Raw genomic sequence first — 20,483 nt, 5'->3', positions numbered from 1 at the left:
TGACCAAATTTGTCTTGTCTCCACTACAGTAGTAATCCCACCCTGCTCTACCTCTACACTCTTCACTGGGACAGCAACAGGCACAGGAAAGGATGTTGCTCTGGGATGGAAAGAGAGGGCTGCTGCTTTCGTTGGATGGGAAGGAAAGGTAGCAGCCATTCACACAGCAAGCTGTGTGCAGCAAACGAAGAATTTGCTTTTTATTATTACTATTTTCATTATATCCATGGGTAGGAACACACCAGGGAAAACTTTATTTCCATGCCAGGAAAGAAAGGTAGCTGCTTTTATGTGGTCTAAGTTGACAAAAGAAGGGAACAAATAGCATTAGAGTTCAGAGGACAGGGTAGGTTTTTTGTGCCACTCAGTCCTGTTATGAACAAGTAAGAGGTGGAATGGCCCAACGGACCACCTGGTTACCTTGACCGTCCTTTCTTAGTCATTAGCTAGTCCTTGTTACCAGCAGAGAACAGTAACAGGCTGAAAAAAGTCCTCCAAGTGCCCGAAGGAGAAGCACCCTAAAACTTAGAGACTTGATCTCCCCTGCAGCCTATTTCCTTCACTGCCCTAGAAGACCACAAGTTCTATCCAAGCTTCTCCACAGGCTCTTTGTGTGGTTAAATGCCAGGACAACAGGAGCTGAGGCAGAGCTCTTCTGATTTTAAGCTGTGAGCTGAGCTGGACTGCAGCATAATAAGCATTTTGCTACTCTACTCCTGCATGGCATGAGCAAATTTTACTGCTTAAGTCTGATTTTGCATCTGGCAGTTGCAATGTTCCCTCAACCTCATATGTCATAGCAGCAGATTTTCATTTCAACTCTATCACAGGAATTAGAAGTTGCTATGCTGGCGGGGCTGGGTACACAAATTAAACTGAGCATTCCAGATTCACCAATTGCTTTCTTTACAGCATGTCAGTATTGACTCATTTAAATGACAAAAAAAAAAAAAAAAAAAAGCCAAAAACAGAAAAAACATTCCAGCTCAGTGCAAAAAGCTCAATCAAAATGGTTCATCTCCTCAGTTCTGTTTCACTCATAAACCCTCTGTTATGTTTCTTGGAGTTCTGATTAACTTACCAAGCTGTGAATTGTTGGTTGGCGTCTCATCTGTATAAAATAAAAACAGGATGCATTATATTTTACAAATACCTCTGCCTACCTCCTCCCCTCCTTGCAACACAACAGCCAATAGTACTAGCTTTATTTTCAAAACACATCAGCTATACTTGCAACACTGTCTAGTAGCTTTTAGCATCTCTGGTAGAATAAGGAAAACAATGTTAATTACATGACATTGTTTCATTTTTAATGTGAGTACACCAATACAAGGTTACTTAGTATTCTGTCACAAAAAACCCCAACACCTTAATGCAGGATCATCTTAATTGAAAAGGCAGCCAGTTCTATTCTCTCTCTCAATAAGAATACAATCATAAGCACAATATTACATGGAAGTCCATTCACAGATCTCTATAGGAAAAAAATTAATCTGTGTTTTCAAAGGAAAAATACATCAGTGACCATAAATGATTACAAAAATGACCTTTCTCCATGCTCATTTTTCTCTTGACAGTTACAAGGTGGCATTATATTCCAGGAAACATTTTTATTTTGTCTTCAGTTTTTACTTACTTACCATTGTCCATCTCAGAATTACATTTCTTGTCACTACTTTTCCTTTTTTTTGTGCAACTTGTAAGCACAGCTCATGTATACATTTGTTTTGAGCAGCTGTCTTCTAAGTTTGAGACATCCATCAAAAGCTACACAATTTCACCTTCACCAGTAGGTACCTGCTTTGTTTCTATACACAGAGACTAAAACATTTTCTACTCTGTATGTCTCCTGTAATGACTTATTTTGGATTAACAAACAAGAATAAAGTTTCTCTGAAAAGAACAAAATGTTAGAAATACGAGTTCAGAAATACACAGAAGGACCATTACTCATTTGCAGTAGCACAACTCGGGTCCTATCAAGGTAACTGCATAAACAGCTCTGTTACCAGAACCACCAGTGCCTAGAGTAACGGGGAGACCTGGCTCACTTGAGGTGTCTCTGCAGACACCAAAGTGCCCAGGGTCAGACGCAGCACCAGCCTAAATGGGGGAAGTGGGGGGTTGCACATCCACGCGAGTGCAGAACTAACACTGGCATACGTCCTATGGTGAGGCACATGCAGCAGGTTTGATGGGCTCTGTACAAATGTATCTCTACTAAAGCTGGATCAGAGCTGCCCTCGAAAGCAGCATAAGCACCTCCATGCAACATTGCACCAGAGTAAGCCAGCACTCCTCATCTAAAACCAGACAGTTCTGTTTAAATTCTTTCATGACCTTCCCCCTTTTTTTCCCTTTACTATAGTGTTCATGAACCTCACATTTTTAATGCTCTTACTTTCTCAATGGGAAGGGACAGTGGGAGGAAACACTAATTCCCTCTTTCTGCTCCAGAAGGAAAAGTGAAGTGCAAGTCAGATTAAGGGACTTGCCCAATGCCACTCAGGAAATTTGTGGCAGACTTCAGAACTGAATCCCATTTTTTTCAGAGTACTTCCCATCAAACCATCCTTCTGTCAGCAGAAGTGGGATGCTCCAAAAGTATACTATGGAGATGCAGAAATAAGTATAATCTAAAAAGCTTTAGCTACATATCTTAAGTAGAAGACACTTAAAAATTTACTATTTTCCTTTTCCAGCCTTGTTCATGTTTTCATTTAAAAAACCTCAACAGTGGTCAAGAAATTATAAATCATTTATCCCTTCTTTGGGGCCATTAAATGCCCATGGACATATCTTTGTTTTCTTGAAGTCATGCAGTATTTAAAGGTAACTGATGAGTATCTTTTTTTTTTTTTTTTTAATTGTCAAAATAGCATTCACAGCATTTGAATCATAAGCTATATTACCTAATTTGGGTTGCTCACATAACAAGATTTACCTAGTTTCCATTCTTCGTCAAAGGCAGCATTTCTCTAGCATACGTGTTTGTCTGAGCAAATCTGTCATTCATTTCCCCTAAGTACTCATGTATGAAACTTTGAAGATAGTTCTTTTCACTTGTTCTTGATTAATCAGATAGCAGCAACTCTGCATTATACATAGTCCCAGTTGAAAAAAAGTCCTCATTTTCATTGTAAAAAATGTTGCTTATAACTGAGGGTATTTGTTCTAAAAATGGTCTAAAAAGTGTTCCCTATTCTGGAGGGTCAGTTCTCTCTGTATATGTGGGCACAACCACTTTGCACTTACAGAAGGATTTTATTCCCAAGTGTTTCAATTATTTTTCATAGACAGGATTCAGTTCTGCTCTCAGCTTCCTAAAATCTAAGACCACTGAAATCAGTTGCTTAACTGCAACTACTTATACAAATCTGTAGACAGAGTTTCTTAAATTTTTTCAAGTATTGTATTTTTATTATTTTGTCAACAGCAGTCACATAAATTCTTTTCAAAGACTGCAGGTTGCATTTAAAGATGCTTTTTGAAAAAAAAAAAAAAAAAAAAAAAAAAAACCAACTTTGGCAATAAAAATGGAAATCATGGAGTTTCACCCTGGATTTAAAGGAGTAAGATTTTGGCCCACTCGGTTTAGAATTTACAATGTCTTTGTCTTCTTTCTTTCTTATAGCTGAAGGCTAAGCATAGCATGTATTAATTTTATGCAACACTTAGATAAAAACCCACAGGTGAAGCTGGAAGAAACAGCGAATAGAAAGTGACAGTGAATATCCATTAGCTGTCCAAATTAAATTGCAACACTGAACACAGTACCTTAAATTCTATTATCTTCAGTGAAATCTGACCAAAAAAAAGAAATCAACCCCCTGAGATTGGGCTTTTATAATGGCCTTATACACTTATAACAGTATCCCACAGTGATTCTACTGTGTTAGGGAGGAAACATGTGAATGCTGAGCAGGAATACTAGCTCAAAATTTCTACCAAAGACTCCAATGGTAGGGAAAAAAGTACCCAGCAAACTCATGGAGAATCCACCCTTTCTCTAAGTCAGTGCAAATTTATATTAAACTGCAAAACATTTCCCCAGGTTTCTGAAATTTATGCAGTCCATAGAAAAAGTTTACTCATGCCTACCACTCCTTGTAATGATGGGGCCAGCAGAGATTACAGCATTGCCAGAGGTGCTCTGAGGGATCCAAGTTGTCCTCCCACCAGCGTCTCTTCTTTCTCTGTTACTGCAAATCTGAGTGGTTAATCAAAACAATCACGGTTTCAGAGTGGAATGGAATTATGGCCCTTCTGTGCTTCCTGCTTTAATGTAAACTCTTTTATAAGCAATACTACAATTTTGATTTTATTTCTTAGTATGCATTAAATTACTTTGCAATAAAACCAGCTGCAATATTCCCTAGAAGTCTATCTTATAAATGCCTGGCTTCCCATTGTATTTTGCCTCACTTCGTTTACAGAACTACATTGCTGTTGTGTACAAGATCCATCTTATAGTATATTAAATTTTCAGTAGTTAATTTCCCAAAGCTTTGTTTACAGACGGTTTTCCCCAACAAATGTGTTTTGCTTGACTAGGGATAGACAACATGCTACAATCCCTATTCTAGCAAGCTTCTCGAGTTAAAGTTCGCACATTTTCCATGGAGTTCTAAATAGCAATGACCCAGACTAAAACAATCCCCAGCACTCTGCCATCTGGAATCCACCTTTAACATCTCTAATTTATAATCTACTTTAATCTTGGGTACTCGAGTATGCTTCAACCAAGAGCACTGCTTTAATTTCAACTTCTTGTGAAATTACTTCAAAAACCTCAGAACATAAATTCAATAGAAACAATGAATTATTTAAAAGTGTAACATAAAAGTATAAAATAATGTACAAAATGCCAGAGGTATACTGAACTGATAGCATTTTAAAATTCTAATTGGAAAGTCATTCAATGGGAAACAATACTGCATTGTGAAGACATCACAGAATATTCTGTGTTTATATATTTATTTAAATGTTTCAATTTCCAAAATATATTTGTTGTTCCTGACACTCCTAAAATTAAATAATTTTTGCATTGACACAATTTCATGAACTTCAACAAAACAGCAGTGTCCAAACTATAAGGGAGGTGGTAATAAACTATAAGGGTTGTAGTAAATTTTTTTCTTCACTATCAGAAACTTTTTCAAATTTTCCTTGTCAGTATAATGGCACTTACTATAGCTTTAATTTTTCCATAAACTCTATTCTAAGATATTTCTATTAATCCACTGATTGTGGATACCTTGTTTCTTAGATGCCATACTAAGAATATCAGCTCTGAAGCTGTCTCAGAGTTGTTACTTTTAAAAAGTTAATTAGGAACCAAAAGGCAAAGAGGTCATTTCTCATGTGTTCTGCAAGCTCTGTTTTGCAGGTCTAGTTTTGGTCTATGTCCTGATGACCTGTTCATTGTCCTGTTCTTCATCATTTGTTTCACATTGCTTCAGACACAGAAAACATTCTTACTTCAGACTCCGCAAGTCACCTTCATTCTGTGCCATCCAAACTTGCATAGCATTTGTATGCAGAATAACTCCAGTGTGCCTATTTTATATACAGCTAATTAACAGCAACTTCCGTCCTCTGAAACTTACTGGCACAAGAAAGGGACAGTCATCTGCTCTGCACAGCTTTGTTACGCAGTGAAGGAAGACCGTAGACATCTTCTGGTTCTTGTGCTTCACAAAGCGAAACACCTCAAAGGAAAACCGGCCCATTTGGCTCTTGCCATTTTCAATAATAGTTGTCTGAGGGTCCTTGTCACAGCTAGTTTTTGTAGAGAAGATTAAAACCAGGATGAGCAGCTATATCAGCATTTTGAAGCTCTTAGCTGAGAATAAGATAGCTTAAGCAGCAAGTTCAGTGCTTTAGCTCCTTGGAAAAGAACACAGTGCCCTAATGTGCAACACCAGCAGCCACATCTGCCTGTTAGGCTGCACAGTCCTGCGCTGAAATGCATTCCTACAAAAACATTCTGTTTTGTTTTGCAACATCACAGCTATAACCAAGATGCCATTTAATTCCAGTGCCCCAAAAAATCTGAGATCTGAAGCAAAGAGTAATCAGGTATGCTAACTGGTATAGACAGGTAACTCCAAATGAAGACAGTATCTTTTCAGCAATCGTCACTGGTAAGATTTAATCTGAGAGACTTCCAAGATGTTTTTCAAAGTTCCAATTCAAATAAATGTTATTACTGGGAGTAGAAGCAGAAGCATCTATTTATCTTTCATCATTTGCTTAACTGCTTTCTTGAACTGCAGTCTATGATGTTTTATACCACTGTCATTCACTACAAGGATACCTTTGGTAAAACAAAGGCCAGTTTAGCCATTCAGTTTGGGTGTTTATGGTATCTCTAGTAGAGCCATTTTGGATATATGTTTCTCTACCTTCATAATTCTTACCACTTCACACACACTTGCTTCTATGATTATGTTCACAAACAAGATAAGTCCTGACATGTTATCTGTAAGCCTCGTCCTCGGTCGTCCCTGCTAATATTGCTTAGACTTTCCAGGCAGTTTAGAACAGCACTACTAGAGAGATTTATAACTGTTTTTTAAAGGAAGGACCCACAAAACACTGGGTTTGCATAGGACCTACCTGAAAAAAAGATCATATCGAACATCATCACTAGGATTACCAGATGGCGTGGTGTAACAGTAGTCCATCAAAACATTCCACCTGCACAGGGAGGAAAGTGATAGATGAGGGGAACTGGCAATGTAAGAGCAGGGGTGGAGAGTGAGATAAGATTAAAAGGCAGTACAGGCAAGCATACAAACTGATAATGTAGGCTGTTACATTGAAGCTGAGTTACTGTATTTAACAGGTTACGTAAAAATCATCCTGCATTCCCAGTATATCACCTGTTTCTTCCCACTACTTACAAAACTAAACAGCACAGCATAGCAGCAGAATTGTATAAATCAAATCACTTGGTTTCATGCAAGTCAACCACCATACCAACACATGTTGTATACCTCCTCTCAGAAGCTATGGCCACATAGGACTAGAAATCAAAACCATCCCAATTTTAAAAGCCTCAGAGTTTCTCACTTGATCTTACAGATGCCTTTTCTTAAATAACAACAATATAGAATTTAAAGTATAATTCAGGAAAACTTTCATGAGGACAGCAGCAAGGTATGTATTCACCATCAAGGACCTGATACCCTCCAGCTGAGGGCAGCAATTATCAAATACCAACCATTATTTTGACATACAAAAAGCTATGAGGAAAGACGTTGCTTCTAAATCACAAAAATTTGCAACACCAAGAGCTGAACAGCAAGCAAGACAAGACATAGCATCCTTTATGGTACCTGCCATCAAGGTTGGTTGCTCTTACAGCTGCATATATTTTGGTTTTCAAAGGTAAACCTGTACTTGGAATAAGGAGCTGTTGGCTGTAGGTTGAATCCTGAAAAACAAACATTGCCTCAGTGTACCAGAAATCCCACTGTAACAACCCATCTGCATCCTCAGAATGAGCATTTTTCTGACTTTTCTATGTAGGACAGTCATTTACTTTGTCCTCCATAAGGAAAAAAGCAAAACGCAGTGCCAGAGCATTTGCCTACAAGTTTGTTTGTGAAGATGAATAACGCTTGACTGGCCTTTTCCTATGCAACTATTTTGGGGAATCTATGATTTTATGAAGTGGTTGGATCGGTGATTAAAGAAAAGGTATCATTCACTGACACCTCAGTAAGTCTCCCATCACCTACAGGCAAACATAGCAGGTACTGTGGTTTTCTAAAGGAGGAGTTTAACTGAGTTGTCACAGTGTACCCCTTCCCAGGAAACATTGTTAAGGTTATTTGATTTAGTGGAGATAGCAATGCCACCAGGTTTTATATATCTTAAGCTGTAGTCTGGGAGAACAGACACATTCCATTATGCAAAGTGTAGTTTCTATGGAAGTTGGCTTGCTGAAGACTACAAGTAACAAACATTTTCATTTAAATTCTAATATTTTTAAAAAGCTGTTTCAAGAAGCCTGTATAAAAAGTTGGAAATTCCTCATATACTACTACATAGATATAGCCGTTCTATTGGTTTCTTGTTCAAAGGCTGAACCATTAATGTCACTTTGGCAACAAAGCCATGAAATCTATCTGAGTGACAGATGTTAATTCAGCATATCAAACTGCACTTACTGGTAACATCACCTATGTCAAATAGGTGCTAATCCAGAAAGCATATTGGCACCTCTTGTGAGAGGTCAAAACACTCAATACATAAGAAAAATTTTGTAAAACAGAATTTTGACTGGGTTCAGTATGGCAGACAAGACCAAGAGCAGCAGCTGACAGCAACAAGAAGGATTAAGCACAAACATAAAAGTATTTTTTCAAAAGGAACAATTCCAAATTTCACAGCATGCCCAATATTCAAGGCCTCCAATGCTGCAGAGATTGGGAGGTACACATGCACACACAGAGCAGCTCTGTGACATACACAGAGCAAGTCCTTGAAGATTCATTCAAGTGAGATCAGGTAAATTTGACACCTTTAAAATTAATTTTACATTTCTCTAATATGTGGCTTTGACATATTCTGCAACTGATTAAAAAGTCTACAGTAAGTCCCTCACTATTACATTCCATAGTAGTTCTTTTTTTCTTAAAAAATAGTTTATATGCATTTAGACCGTTACAGGAAGGCCTAAAAGCACATAGCCACTTAGGCTGTGTGCAAGCCCATTAAACATTTTGCTATTAAACTCTGACCCTATCATGACGCCTCCTCTTGTCTCTCCTAATAATAACATGTGCTAACACCACAAAGTAAATGTAAACATCACCTTGTGAGGGAAGATGGAGGTGAGCTGAGAAGATGAAGAGTCAATGTTAGGAAATAACACTGTAGCTGATGTTTGGAAATACAGCTGCTCACAGTCAAGAGTCACATCGGTACACAACCCCTCACCAATACCAAGGGTGGACAGGGGCCTCGAGGCCCCTCCCCAAACCAGAACTGTCTAACAGGGACCAAGTGAGCCCAGAGAATCAGCGCTCACAAGACCAAGGGTGTCCCAAGCAGCACTCCCAACCAGACAGACTGCAGGCAATGCACAAGCTGCCTGTGTGTACACCCAGCCCTAAGATGTGAACCAGAAGGGCATACCTACCACTTGAATCTGCCAGTCTTAGCAGTATTATTCATGATAGTGCTACTCACTAGAGTGATACAACTGAAATCAGAAGGATAAGTCACCTCTGTTCATGGTCAACTTGTAAACTCACTGGTGTAGGGAGGATGAAAGCCCACCTTGACATGTGGTATTTAAGGAAAAAATGTCCTCAGTCTGAGCATCAATAGCATTTATACCTGGCTGTTTGCAGAACTGAGCCCTGAAAGGCAGCAACCATGTGGTGGCCAATGCTTGTCCTAACTGAGAAGTTTGGTTACCCTCACCCTGCCCCATCTTTTTGGTCGCAGGTTTATTTAAAAATGAGAGAAGTATAATCTTCATTTTAACAGATCATAGGTTGTTATTTGGAGCTCTGCTCTATCGAGCAAACATGATTTTTTTTTTTAAGCACGCTGTCAGAAAATGTCCTGTTACAATATTTATAGCTCATTATGTTCAAAGCATAAAGCATTGACTTTTAAATCAGTTGCATGAATTATAACTCAGCATCATGATGGCATGAATAATAATGCAAAAAAATTGGATTCATAATTTACAAAAATGATGCTTGATAGATTGAAAAATTGATATTTAAATCAGGTATTTAAAATGTATGAATAAAAGTTTTAATCAACACAAAAATATCATTTCAGGGATTAATGTTAAGTAGAGGTCCGTGCATTTTTCATGTTTTACTGTTGCCATCCATATTTACATAGTAAAAGCTTTTACAAAATGCATATTCAAGTTAAATTATCTAAAACATACGGAAGAAGTGTTAGTTGAAAGCTGTTAAAATTATTAACCCTTAAAATCTTGAAAGTCCAAAGAATGAGGCAACAAGTGCAGTGGGCTATAGATTTGGAACAAATCCCACATCCCTCACTACAGTTACAGATGACCAAAACACTCTGATGAGGCTTGAGAATAAAAATACCCTAGCAAAAGTGCTACAGTTTATTGCTAAGGGAACAGGTCTGGAATATTTTTACAGAATTCTACAGAGTACTCTCTGTATCAGTACAATGTTCCTACACATATACACACACACAGAGTAATATGTATGCACACACATAAACAATAAATGCAAACACAAGTGTGCACTCTGGAGTATGATTGTAATTACTACAAATGATTAGTTATGTGGCACCACAAACTGAAAGCCAGAGCTGTAAATTGAGAAACTGTATAAATACAGGACAAAAAGACTGTGTGTGTCCTCAAAGACCAGCCATATAAATACAACAGGCATATGCAAACAAAAAGGACAAGGGAATTCAGAGATGAAAGATGCCTGGATGAAACGCCTTGCTTATGGGAAGTGGGAAGGGAAGAGCAAATAATGAAGAGGAGTCCATACTTTGCTCTTCTAATTCAGCTTGTACCCACGTAGTGCAGAGATTAATTTAGTTCAGGTCATACTACTGTGTTTTATACTCACATTGTAAAGCAACAAATTCAAAGTGCTGATAAAAGTACCATTGTTCTCTCTTACAGAAATAGCAGCTGATGACCTACAACAGAACCAGAAACCAAAAACCATCATGAAGAAAGATACCTTATTTTTCTGTTTATATACTTCAGCGGGTTTTTTATCATTAAAAAACTCAATGAGTCATATCACAAGGAGTTAATTTACGTATTTGGGTTATAAACTTCAGAAAGAGGAATTTACAGTGGAAACACTGACAGGACCTTAACTATGCAGAAAGTAATGGATACTGTTGAAAACAGGAATCAGAAAAATAATTAGCAGAGAGGCAAAGTGACAAAAAGGAACCCACTTTTCATGATGTACAAGGTTTACTCATGGAAATATTTTCTCTTGCTCTCTATTATTCCAAGCACAAATACAGGCTGGGCAATAAGTGGACTGAGAGCAGTCCTGAGGAGAAGGACTTGGGGGTATTAGTGGATGGAAAACTGACTCTGAGCCAGCAATGTGCGCTCACAGCCCAGAAAGTCAACAGTGTCCTGGGCTGCATCAAGAGAAGTGTGGCCAACAGGGTGAGGGAAGGGATTCTTCCCCTCTACTCCCCTCTCTGAGACCCCACCTGCGGTGCTGGGTCCAGCTCTGGGGGCACCAACAGAAGGAGGACACGGACCTGCTCAAGCAGGTCCAGAGGAGGCCACAAAGATGATCAGGGGGCTGGAGCACCTCCCCTGTGAGGACAGGCTGAGAGAGTTGGGGGTGTTCAGCCTGGAGAAGAGAAGGCTCTGGGGAGACCTTAGAGCAGCCTTCCAGTACTTAAAGGGGCTACAGGAAAGGTGGGGAGGGACTCTTGATCAGGGTGTGTAGGGATAGGATGAGGGGTAATGGTTTTAAACTGAAAGAGGGTAGATTTAAATTAGATAGAAGGAAGAAATTCTTTCCTGTGAGGATGGTGAGACACTGGCACAGGTTGCCCAGAGAAGCTGTGGCTGCCCCCTCCCTGGCAGTGTTCAAGGCCAGGTTGGACGGGGCTTTGAGCAACCTGGTCTAGTGGACACTATGTCGACTATGTCGACAATACTGCTATGGCATGCATATATTTAGGTGTACATGCATATATACACATACATATGGGCTTACACAAACATGGGAATGAAACATATAGAAATGAAAAGCACACTTACGAAGCAAGCTGAGTATTGTTAACCAAGTACTCCAACGGATAGCTACAGCTAAATTTGTACAGAAGTCCAGGCAAATAGCTGATAATCGTTGGTGGGTCTGGCGTATCGATATAGCCTGAAACATTGCCTATCTGTACCACTGAGGTATTTCCATAAGCATTGATACCTCGAGCTGAGGATACCTATTGAGGGAGACAGAAAACAACTATTATCAGAAAATTAACTGGAACAAAAAATACCTAAGACGACTCATGCTTTAGCCCATTATTTACCCAGAGATATCTTCAGAAAATCCTTCAAAAATGAATTTATTTTAATGATATGTTCTTTGTGTTCTGTTTTTCACTTCCCCAAAATCAGGCATATACGGTTCACAAGTGATATCCCTGTTCTTAAAACACAGACCTGAGCAACACTTGAAAAAAACTGATTAATCCTGGAAGCATTATTTTTTGGTAGGTACTTTTATTCTGAGCATTCCCAATGAATTCATATGACTTACTGGGAAAAGCTGAAGGAAATTTTCTATTACAGTTAACAAATATTAGCTTAAAATGAGCTTCCATATACAATAATAAAGCCAATACACAAGCAATTTCATTCACGGAAACAATACTCTGACTCTCTTGAGCTTTGTTTTTGACACATCAAAACCAATGTACTTTCTAAGCAGATACAAGCCAAACAGCTGAACTCTGTGTTCATATACATTATACATCTCTAAATCTAAATTGTAAACTGTGTGCAAAGAAACACTGTCAGAAATGCAAGACCTGAAAAGTAATTCAACCTTAATGCCAACGCAACCTTAATTCAGTCCCTGGACACCGTGCTAGCCTGTGTTGCTCAGGCTCAGAGTGTGGAGAGCCAGCAATAGCACGCAGCTCTCCAGAAAACTGAAGGACACTCTTTCCTCCTGGTAGCAGCCCACCCCCACTCCATCTGTAGCTACTGATCTGAATAAGGGGGTGGTTTGAAAACAGCCGGTAAGTTTCACGAATTACTGTCTCAGTCGGCACGTACACAATAAGGCAAAGAAACATGGCACTGGACTTCCACTGAAACATTTCTTTTGTGTAACTGTATTAGCAAAACAGATGCTTTCAATAGCTTTAGAATACACAGTTTCTTAAAGAGATATTTCATTATGGAAGAATCATCCTTGCACATGAGTTGTAACTCATGTTTTGCACTAAGTAGCACAGGATACACAGCAGGTATTTTGATTTCTCTGGCTACAGAAAAAACAACTAGAAGATAGATGCAGCCATCCACCTTGCCAACAGCATACCTAATCATTTGTTAAATGGCAGGAAAATTATGAAGATCAAATGTCCTAGGATCTACTCCTTGCCTAAAAAACATAGGCTAGAGCACTAAGGTAGTAGAGCCAACTACACCTCTGTTTAGCTTCCTCACCACCCCACTCCCAAAAAAGTTGCATCTGCCATGTTACAGACAGACCTGGTTTTACCTGAGTTCTGCCTGAACTGTTGTCATTGTCTTTATTTTTATTGAAAATGAGTTTGAAGTCTGTGAAACACGGACAAGAAATGTAGGCGATTGTACTACTCCGGTGTGGGGAACGTGACAGGAAACACTCCCTGCTCCTTTATTGTCTTTGTTGGTGGCACAGCATGCATAAACAGAGAGGTTGAGGGGAATTTTAGGTTATATTTTTCGCAGCTGCTACTTTGTCTTTGTATCTTGTGCAGCCTTGTTGGGGGCTTCATGGGGAGCTCCAATTATTTGGACTTACCAGACTGGGGTTTGGGTTGGTTTTTTTTAAAACATCAAGCTCTTACAATTATAATCAAATAGCAAGTTCAGGGAGTTTACAATGTGACCAACTGCATGGGAACAGAAAGAAGTCACTTCCTGGCAAATTCTTCTACTGCAAGTCATGGAGGTGCTACAGCTTTTCAGGGAAAATGGGAAATGAGAATCTTGAACTTGATGAACTGGTTTTCATTGAAATTTTAAAAGAAAGCCTGAGGCAAACAGGTCACAGAGCATATCGAACATTTCAGCCCAGTTTCACAAAATTATTAGCAACAAAGCAGGGGGTTTGTTATAAAAACTGACAGGTATCATCAAGTGCAAGCATAAATTCCAGATAGACTATAAGCCTTAAAAATAATACGGTTTACACTTGGTTTTGTAAGGTATTAATAATTTGATACAGTCATCACTGTTTGTACAGTGTGATATACACATAAACGGTACAACTCTCCTCTCCCTTGGTTTAGAATGTTTGAGACCTGCCTTTCCCCTCTCTCCCCATTCAGAGTGAGATAGCTTCATTGAAGAAAATGAAATTATACTAGTACAAAACAGACTTCAAAGTCAGCTCCTGGATCAGATTCTGGTTCCAAAAACTCACCCACAGCTAAGGATTAGATTTAGTCATTAGCTGTACAAAGATGTGCATTATCCGTACATGAAACAGCAACATAAAATGTAGACACTGAAGGCACACCACCAAGCAAAACACTGTAGCGCAGAGTGTCCATGCACTAAGAGATCAGAGTTGAACATACAAATCTGAACTTCAGTCCCACATCTTGACTTTTTTGTCATTAATTGAATGCTTATGTTAGTCATTCTTTTTTTGTGTGTGTCAAACATTCAAAATTTGCTTGAAAATTTCAGGTTGTTGCCAGGCAGTTCCATACTGAGCTGAGATCTTCCAAGAAGGTGCAACACCTCATGGCACAGCTAGCAGAGGTGTTTACTATGGTGTGGTGGTTTAGTCCCTGCCGGGGTCTGAGACAACGTGGCCGCTGCCCCTCCCCCACAGAGAGAGTGAAATACAAAGCCCCGGGCTGAGATAAGGAGAGGTTTAATACAACAGAGCAACAGCAACACAACAAATAACAATAAGAATAACAGTAATAACAATGAACAGAGCAAAATATCTACCAATACAGCAGTGAGAAGCGTGATGGCACAACACACGTGTTAACCGACCCGTCTTGCTTCGGCGCCAGGATGTGACGTCCGCATGGTATCTGAATAACCCGGCTAGAGCTCCTCCCCACTGCTGGGGAAACTTAACCCTATCCTGGCTAAACCAGGACATACGGGTTGGACTCTCTGGACAGACTATGTCCCCTGTGACATTCAGCCTAAAGTCATCACTTTATCACAAAACACGTAAGATCAGTCAACAAGCCCCTCTCATATGAGAGCACAGAAGTAGGTACCAGACTATAACTCTCCTCTATCTAACCCACTTTTAAAAATATTTTACTTCCATTTTCCAAGCGGGTATTTGAAAAGTTTCAGCAAAACTTAAAGCATGTTCAGCAAGATTTTTTAAAATGGCATGGAAAAATCTAATTTTTCCACTGGGGAAAAAAAAAATTAAAAATATACTTTCTAATCAGAGTACAAATGTGTGTCCCACTACATTTTCTCATTATAAATTACCGACTTTCTCTGGCATTCTTTGATGTATGCAATATATTGCTAACTGGGCAAGACAAAGTAAACATCTGTAAGAAATACAATGCTGTCAAAGCCATTCACTTGATCCTATGCATAAACAGCCATGTTACAAGTTCACTTTGACTTCATCTTACCACTAAAGTGTTTCCACAGGATTCCAAAGTACTCAGATTGATGATGAAAATGACCACTGCTGGAAAGGTGTTGTTATTGATGAAACCCCTGCAGTGGGCATCCCCATGTTTCCCATTCAGTGCCAGATCTGTCTCAGAATAACCAGAGAAAAGAACTGTGCAAAAATTTATCTTCATAGTAATTGTCTGTACTCCACAGAAAACATTGATATCTCGTTCAGCTGCAAGAAAAATACAGGGAAAGACATTGTAAGAAGATGTATTTCAACTAATCACCATATAATTATTGTAGCAGTTAGTCTAGTGTTGTACCTTCTGATTGAATCAATTTTTAGACCCCAGTCAGCGCAAAATATTGGAATATAAAGGTCAGAATTGGATTAATCTGAAGAATGGATTTGACTCTACAACTTCACTAAAGCAAAAACAAGAATTAACATACTAACATAGTGTACCACGCAACAAAAACCATTATTCTAAAATTCCCCAGCAAATCATTTAGTAAGCACTGCAATAGAGTGGAAAACAGCAAGTGGTTAAATATTTGGTGTCTGATTAAACAGCCCCATTCTGGAAAAGAAATTTCCAGTGATTTTGAGAAACTCAGGAGGCCGAGCTCTACCTTCCAGCCCTCTCTAGCATGGAAGTTGGGTGCTTTTGTCTGAGGTTGTCTGGAGCCCACTTTGTATGAGACTGCAGTCTTAGGCTGTGCAGACTTTGAAGTACAACAGTGTATCAGAACAATTTATTATGATATCTTTAAAGTTGGGGTTGTTTTTAAGAACCATCAACTTTAGCTTTAACAAAAATATCAGTTGGCTCTTGAAAGACAATGATCGATACTACAAAGCATCTTGCAATCTTTCATTCTGCACATTATGACAATACAAAAGACCTAGAAAACAGCAGTTTTTACAACTGATCAATTTTTGAACAGCAGCAAAAAACCTTCTTGGATGAATTTGACCTTTTACTTAAAGTTCTGAAGATTTTTATGTACTTCAATGGAAAAGCATCAGGTTAGGATATAGGCACAAGCAACAGTTTGTTTGGCTTTAGAGTTGTAACATAGCTTTTCCATAACTCTCCTCTGCCTGTAGATGATGGGGGGGCTATTTCGGTTTTCTCCCTTAGTGCTTTACAAAAAGACATACTGCATCGTGTTAAACACAGACATTACTCCTTTATATAACAACTCGTTTATTACATCTGCTTAAAGATTAAGTGCTATTAAAAATTGCAGAACAACTTCAGTCAATACTATACCATTAAGCCTGTTGAAATGAATTGTTTCACTGCATTGTCACAACAGAGAGGAAATGAAATCTCTATTACAATGAACCAGCTCTTCCCCCATGGTACAGGGAGCACAAGCAGTTTAATTTAGACAGCTTTAATGGTGGCTTTAAAGCCAAAACAATCAAGTGCAGGAAATAACAGGCTAAACTCAGTCCTGAGCTAATGTGGTGATAAATTTTACTCACTGGGTGTAAATTTGGGCAGAAAGGTACTGGAGGTAAGACAGGAGTTGAAGTGATTTGGCATGAAATTCTCCTGGTTTGTACATATAGATAACTCTACTAATACAACATACAAAGATCAAGCAGCAGCATGCCTTGGTTTTCACTACATGAGGACTGTTATGATCCATTTAATGGGTATACTAAGGTAGAGGGAACAGTACAAAAAGGCAAATGGTGAAGTACACCTTTACACTTGCTTGGACAAATGCACAAACAGTCAGATTGTAACAAATTGCAGGATGAAATGTAAAGTAGCTCAGTTAATTTTATAACTCACTTCAAGCCTTTTAAAAAGCAGGATATTACTTTACCTGTTAAGGTACCATTACCGCTTGCAAAATTCTCATTTGACACTAAGAGAAATGAGACCATACAGTACAAAAACCATCTCTGTGCCATGCAGGATGATAAACAACCTTTCCAGACTGAACCTTTTCTGCCCACTACTTTACAACGAAGCATTGTTGCCAAATTAGTCCTCTCTGGAATTAAAAGAACATTATTTGTTCAGAAATTAATATGAAACCAGGTGCAAACAGAACTTATGCCTCTTTAGATGCTAAACATCTAGGTCATTTCTTGTGAATATTATTCCTATATATGTATAAGATTAAACAAAAAATATTTGCATTCCTGAAGTAAAAGTTACTGGTTTTCTGAGTAAGAGAGAAGCAATGCTTTGAAGATTAGGTCACCCAGCTGATAAGGCCTTAAATATAATGACCTCTTTGTGCCAGAGATTCCATACAGGCAAATCACTTGGCTTCTTTTGGACTCAAATCACACAAGCTACCTATAGTCAACAGTACTCACAGGGGCGTCACATAAAAAACAGGTTAAAGCTCAAGAGGTACATAGATACTACAGTAACAGAGACCATCTCGAATCAAGGACGGACTCATGGCAACTTGAACCAAATGCTGACAGCTCCACTGCTCACTTCTGCCCTGGTACCCTTCCAAACATTGCCAAGACTCACCCCAGACCAGGCAGCAAAAAACCTGCAGAGGACAAGAGTTTGCCACAGAATACCATTGACAAAAGTCATTCCACCAGAATAAGCATGCAAAGACACTTATAGTTCAAAACTAGCTTCTCTGCATGAGCCTCCTCTTTAATCAAATCATGGCTTTGATAGTGAATTAAAATGCATAGGGTATGTGAAAGAGCTGCAATATTTTCTTAGCTTCTACTAAGTTCTCAGCATGTACTCAGAGCAAGAGGCCCCTGAATCAAAACTATTCATTTCCCATCTGAAGACAGCCAGACTGCTATGGCTCCATCCCTCAAAAGCTACGCTTTACTGCGAGGCAGAACTAAGCTTTTTTCCTCCAGGTAACTCTGAAGGATAGCAAGATCTAACCTTATTACATACTCATGGAGCTTTTGGTATAAAAAGTCACAGGACTTTGAATCTACCAAATATGGGGTTTTTTTTCCTTCATCCCTGCTGGCTATTGCATACCTACACTCTAAAACAAACCTGCAAACTGCAGGAACAAAAGTCCTGCCTGATTACTTATCGTCCTATTTATGCAGCACCATCCCTATGCAAGAAGTCACCTAAGCAATGAATGATAAAAGCACAAACAAATGAAAAATTGATGAGCTCCAAGGTTCCTTTAGGAAGGCTTAATTTCTCATCTTTGCTGAAGACAACTTCTGTTCTTCACAACAGTTAAAGAAAAAGAGCAGACAACTTCAAAACCAATGGCTTCTCTGGTATCTGCACACCACAAACCTCAGCAAGTCCATTCTCGTCCCATGTCTGGAATTTCAGCTGAAAACAACAAAGATCTCTTATGTGGAACAAATAAGGAACAGAAAGAAAGTCTATCCACAGCCAGGCTCTATGAGCAGTATCTCAGCCTGAAGAGACACTTGTTTTGATGCATTCTCCTTTTTGACCTCTACCACTCCCCTTACATTTGAACTCTGAAGGCAGTGAGGTCAGCACCCTCAAAGCCACAGCCTGAGCCAAGCACTGGGGAAGTGTAGCCAGAGTGAGCCCCTTCTCCCTGAAGAGGGTCTCTCACCTGTCTTCTGGGGTTCTTGAACCCAGAAAACAGAGCTCCAGCAGCCTCACTCAGCTCCACTAGCCCCAGCCCATTACATACCAGTCCCTTCTGCATACTTAAAATACTACCTATCAAATCTGGGGACAAAAGGGTATTCTGGTTTTTATCTCCATCTCAAATGCATGACCAACAAGCAGAATTATTTTTCTTTCCTAGCTCTCAAAATCAGCACTAGGACTCTTGATTAAATTCCAACCTTTGAATCTTTACTGCCCAAGATCACAAACAATAAAGAGCAGAACTCTACTCTCAGCTGCTATGACCAGTGTGGGGTGATTAGCATTTATCTGAAAAAAATAATCTGTTTACTTGTAACCTAAACAGATTTTCTCCCAAGTCCCTGAGATTTGGCAGACATGGAATCTGATATGACCCTTCTTTATGAGGCAGAACTGCAAGAGACCCCCTAAATACCCACAATAAGAGCTGGATTCAATTCACAGGTATCACATTGCAAATATAAAACCTTGGCACAGGGCTGGTACAAAAATGACCAGAGAAAAATTTAAAAAGCACAAAAAGAGGAATCTAAACTTCCCTCTAGCTGTTGCAATCCTCTCAAGAAGCCTGAAACAAAAACAATTACATGAAAAACTACGAAAGATAGATCTGAGGCAGGTGGGCACAATTCACCCACACTTTTGAGGCCAGCCTGTAAAACCTTTACCTAAGAAGGGGAAAAAAGAAGTAGTTTGTGAAATGCTCAGTCAAACAGTGATTTTGTCAGGGATGGAGACAACATATTTGATCTTCTTTGCATGTCTTCTCTGCTCTTCATATTCACATCGATTATGAAAAAGGATCAAACCCACTGTTGCTCTTTATGTCAACAAAGCACCTAGCAGTGTTGTGATAACACAGGAAACAATAAACAGACTGTAGGCTTTCTGCTGACTTAAGTTTCATAAGAGCTGATGCTTCCTGAAAAAAATCAAAACTATTATTATTCAGAAAGTAACACTGAAAGGTATTACAGAGAGTTCATTACTATACTGTTCAATTCAATTGCTACCTGAGAAACACAAGATATGAGCAAGACAGTAGTCACAGCCTTTTTTATTACTATTATTCTGTCCAAAAAACAACTGAGGCAGGAAGGATAAGCAATGTAACAGAGACTAAAAGCATTCTTTATCTGAGTAAACCCTGATACGCGTGTCACTAAAACTGAAATTACGTTTCTGTTTCTCATCGTTTTAGCAGCACCGGACATTTGATGTCCCCAAAATGACTTAATTCCCATTTTCTCACAGAGGCATGAGTGTACATCATACATTCCATTGTTTCACCTGTCCCTAACCAAGCACTTAATGTTGAAGTGAGGCACTAAATTTTGTCATCAACTTAATTTTGCTCAAAAATAGACATATATTTCTTTATTTCACTAAAAGGACATAATTATATTCTCTTACCCAGATAAAACATGAAGGAAAACACAGTTAGAAGTTTCAGACTCTTAAATCTATAGAGAACATTTACAACATGACCTCTGCTGAATTTCTTGGACAAACCTCTGGCAAGTGCA

General features: G+C 38.9%; 1 protein-coding gene across 4 annotated transcripts in view; it reads right to left on the bottom strand.

Moving 5' to 3' along the window:
* ZPLD1 (zona pellucida like domain containing 1) overlaps positions 1–20,483 on the bottom strand; it is a 157,595-nt gene that overhangs the window by 2,770 nt on the left and 134,342 nt on the right. For all 4 annotated transcript variants that reach the window (XM_074816816.1, XM_074816818.1, XM_074816817.1 and 1 more), the window contains 8 exons: positions 15,358–15,578; positions 11,774–11,955; positions 10,599–10,671; positions 7,344–7,441; positions 6,622–6,702; positions 5,610–5,781; positions 4,102–4,210; positions 1,082–1,111 (listed from right to left, as the gene is read on the bottom strand). In XM_074816816.1, coding sequence (XP_074672917.1) covers positions 1,082–1,111; positions 4,102–4,210; positions 5,610–5,781; positions 6,622–6,702; positions 7,344–7,441; positions 10,599–10,671; positions 11,774–11,955; positions 15,358–15,578 — 966 coding nt within the window. The remainder of the gene's footprint in view (positions 1–1,081; positions 1,112–4,101; positions 4,211–5,609; positions 5,782–6,621; positions 6,703–7,343; positions 7,442–10,598; positions 10,672–11,773; positions 11,956–15,357; positions 15,579–20,483) is intronic.

This window comes from Strix aluco, chromosome 2, assembly GCF_031877795.1.
Source record: "Strix aluco isolate bStrAlu1 chromosome 2, bStrAlu1.hap1, whole genome shotgun sequence".
In the NCBI taxonomy this organism is placed as follows: Eukaryota; Metazoa; Chordata; class Aves; order Strigiformes; family Strigidae; genus Strix; species Strix aluco.
This window is presented reverse-complemented; position numbering and strand designations above follow the sequence as displayed.